This window comes from Silene latifolia, chromosome 11 (genome assembly GCF_048544455.1).
Source record: "Silene latifolia isolate original U9 population chromosome 11, ASM4854445v1, whole genome shotgun sequence".
In the NCBI taxonomy this organism is placed as follows: domain Eukaryota; kingdom Viridiplantae; phylum Streptophyta; class Magnoliopsida; order Caryophyllales; family Caryophyllaceae; genus Silene; species Silene latifolia.
This window is the reverse complement of record NC_133536.1, coordinates 129006039-129009366: the sequence shown is the minus strand read 5'-3', so window position 1 is coordinate 129009366 and position 3328 is coordinate 129006039. Positions and strand designations below refer to the sequence as shown.

Below are 3328 nucleotides of genomic sequence, written 5' to 3'. Positions count from 1 at the left end.
TCACCGCCACCAATAGGGACGACACAAACCACCCAATACCATATCCCCGACACAAACCACCAACATCACCTCCCTGAGTCACGTCACAACAAACAAAACCCGACGTAAAAACGAAAACAAAAGAGAAGGTTGCACTCATACCTTTTTCCGCCACTTCAACAGCCACCAGGGTTAACTATGGACGTCGACAACCACCCTAAGGCCTTCCTTGCTGCTCCGTCAACACCCACACTCACTCTCTCTCTCTCGATTTTCGTGTTGATTGGGAAATGTGCTGCTGAAATGAGGTAGGCGGGTGAGGGAGTGGGGTTTTGTAGTGTTAGGGTAGAATAAGGTTAAACTTAGGTTAATTGGTTAATTGGGTCATGGGTAAACGGGCCTGGGTCAACGGGTAAATGGGTAAGTGTAGTAAAAGAATTAGTTAACGTGACTTCGTTCAGTTAAACCCGTCTTAACAAGTTTACGAATAACTCGATCTTACGATATCAATACGACTAAACAATTAACTCGACTTAATTAGCGATATAAAATACGGAGTATTACAGTCTTCCCCCCTTAAAATGAACTTTGTCCCGAAGTTCACTCATCTAGTAAACCCCCACACGCATCGATGTGGGCCCCACAACAGATTTTCTAAAGTAGATAACTCATGGATTTAGGTCGGAAACAAAATGTCACATTCTACCCTCCTAAAAACAAAGTTACGTCCCAGAACTTACCTCATGCAAACAGGTGTGGATAGCTTTCCCTCATGGAAGCCTCAGTCTCCCATGTAGCTTCCTCAACATTGTGGTTAGTCCACAAGACTTTCACCAAAGCTGTCTCTCCATTCCTGGTCTTCCTCACCTTCCTGTCCAGAATCTCCTTGGGTGTCTCCAGATAGGACAACTGCTCATCCACTTCGATCACCTCAGGACTCAACACATGTGATGGATCGCTCAGGTACCTCCGCAACTGGGAAACATGAAAGACATAGTGAACTCTGGCTAACGCTGGTGGCAAAGCTAAACGATAGGCCACCTCTCCAACTCTGTCCAAAATCTCATAAGGTCCGATGAATTTCTGACTTAGCTTCCCTCTCTTCCCGAACCTCATAACTCCCTTCATTGGCGACACTTTTAGTAGTACCTTCTCTCCCACCTCGAAAGAAATGTCACTTCTCCTAGTGTCAGCATAGCTTTTCTGTCTGTCCTGAGAAGCTCTCATCTTTTGCCTGATAATCTGTACCTGTTCAACCATCTCCTGAATCATCTCTGGCCCCAAAATGACAGCGTCTGATTGATCATCCCAACACACAGGACTCCTGCATTTCCTACCATAAAGTGCCTCAAAAGGTGCCATCCCAATGCTAGCGTGATAACTATTGTTGTAAGAAAATTCGATCAACCCCAGTCTGTCCTCCCAAGATCCGCCAAACTCTAGAACACAAGCTCTCAACATATCCTCGAGGGTCTGAATAGTCCTCTCTGTCTGACCGTCAGTAGCAGGATGAAAAGCGGTGCTCATCTTCAGTTGAGTACCCATCAATGACTGCAATTCCTGCCAGAACTTGGATAGAAACCTGGAATCTCTGTCGGAGACGATATCCTTAGGCACACCGTGCAACTTAACCACGTACTGAACATAATCCTTAGCCAACTCAGCCTTACTCCAAGTATCTTTCATGGGAATAAAGTGAGCTGACTTGGTCAATCTGTCGACGATCACCCAAATCATGTTGTTACCTCTTTGAGTCCGAGGCAACCCGACGATGAAGTCCATGGAAATACTCTCCCACTTCCACTCTGGCACATCTAGCGGCTGAACTTTCCCTTGTGGTCTCTTGTGCTCACCCTTCACCCTCTGGCATGTCAACATCGAGATACGAACTCAGCGACTCCCTTCTTCATATTAGGCCACCAAAACGTCTTCTTGAGGTCCTTGTATAACTTATCCCCTCCAGGGTGTACAGAATACGGAGTAGCATGTGCTTCCGTGAGAATTTTCTTCTTCAGTTCCCCATTAGCTGGCACACACCACCTCTGCCCAACCCTCAAGCTCCCATCTGAATGGATACTGAATTTAGAGTAAGGCTTCGCACCTGCCTGCTCTACCTCATTGCGCCATTTCTGGATTCTAGCATCCTCTTTCTGTAGCTCTCGAATCTCCTCGTACAACTCCGGCTCAACTGTCATATCTCCAACGGTCTCACCTCGTCGGATCATGTAAATCCCCATCTGCCTTAGCTCACCGAACATCCTCACCCTGGATCTGGCACTGATTAGGGCATGGATAGACTTCCGACTTAAAGCATCGGCTACGACATTCGCCTTCCCTTCATGATAGAGTAAGTCCATGTCATAGTCGCCAATCAACTCGATCCATCTCCTCCGTCTCATGTTCAGCTCCTTCTGAGTATAGATATACTTCAGGCTCTTATGGTCAGAAAATACCTTGAAGGTCGCTCCATAGAGATAATGTCGCCACAACTTAAGAGCAAAAACCACGGCCCCCAACTCTAGATCATGGGTAGGGTAATTCTCCTCATAGGTCTTCAACTGTCGAGAAGCGTACGCGATTACCTTCCCGTTCTGCATCAACACACACCCCAACCCTTTCTTGGAAGCATCAGTATACACTTTGAAGTTATCATTCCCATCTGGCAAAGCAAGGACAGGAGCTGTGGTTAGGCGCTCTTTGAGTGTTAAGAAAGCCTTCTCGCAACTCTCGTCCCAAACAAACCGGTTCTCCTTCCGCATTAGGGATGTCAATGGTTTTGCTATCTTCGAAAAATCTTTGACAAACCTCCTGTAGTACCCAGCTAGTCCTAAGAAGCTTGGAATTTCGCCCACATTCTTTGGGCTCTTCTATCTAGTCACGGCCTCGATCTTGCTAAGATCCACTGACACCCCTTCCTTGGAAATCACATGCCCCAGAAAGGCAACTTTCTTCAACCAGAACTCGCACTTACTCAACTTGGCATACAACTGATTCTCTGCCAGAGTTCTCAACACTATCCTGAGATGCTCCTCGTGCTCTTCCTCATTCTTGGAGTAAACCAAAATATCATCGATGAATACAACCACGAACTTGTCCAGGTATGGACTGAACACCCGATTCATCAGGTCCATAAACACAGCTGGCGCATTGGTCAATCCGAAGGGCATGACCACGAATTCATAGTGTCCATATCTGTTCTCGAATGCGCCTTAGGGATATCCTCGTTCTTTATCCTCAGTTGATGATAACCCGACCTCAGGTCGATCTTCGAGAACACTCCAGCCCCACTCAATTGGTCAAACAAATCATCGATCCTTGGCAATGGATATCGGTTCTTGATTGTCACGTT

At 46.6% G+C, this 3328-nt stretch overlaps 1 protein-coding gene across 1 annotated transcript; it reads right to left on the bottom strand.

Annotated features, from left to right (window-relative positions):
• Positions 1-720: 720 nt before the first annotated feature.
• On the bottom strand, positions 721-1665 carry LOC141613980 (uncharacterized). The gene is made up of 3 exons (XM_074432726.1): positions 1521-1665; positions 1129-1274; positions 721-954 (listed from the first exon to the last, which is right to left on the bottom strand). The coding sequence occupies exons 1-3, from the start codon at positions 1663-1665 to the stop codon at positions 721-723; spliced, it is 525 nt and encodes a 174-aa protein (XP_074288827.1).
• Positions 1666-3328: the final 1663 nt, after the last annotated feature.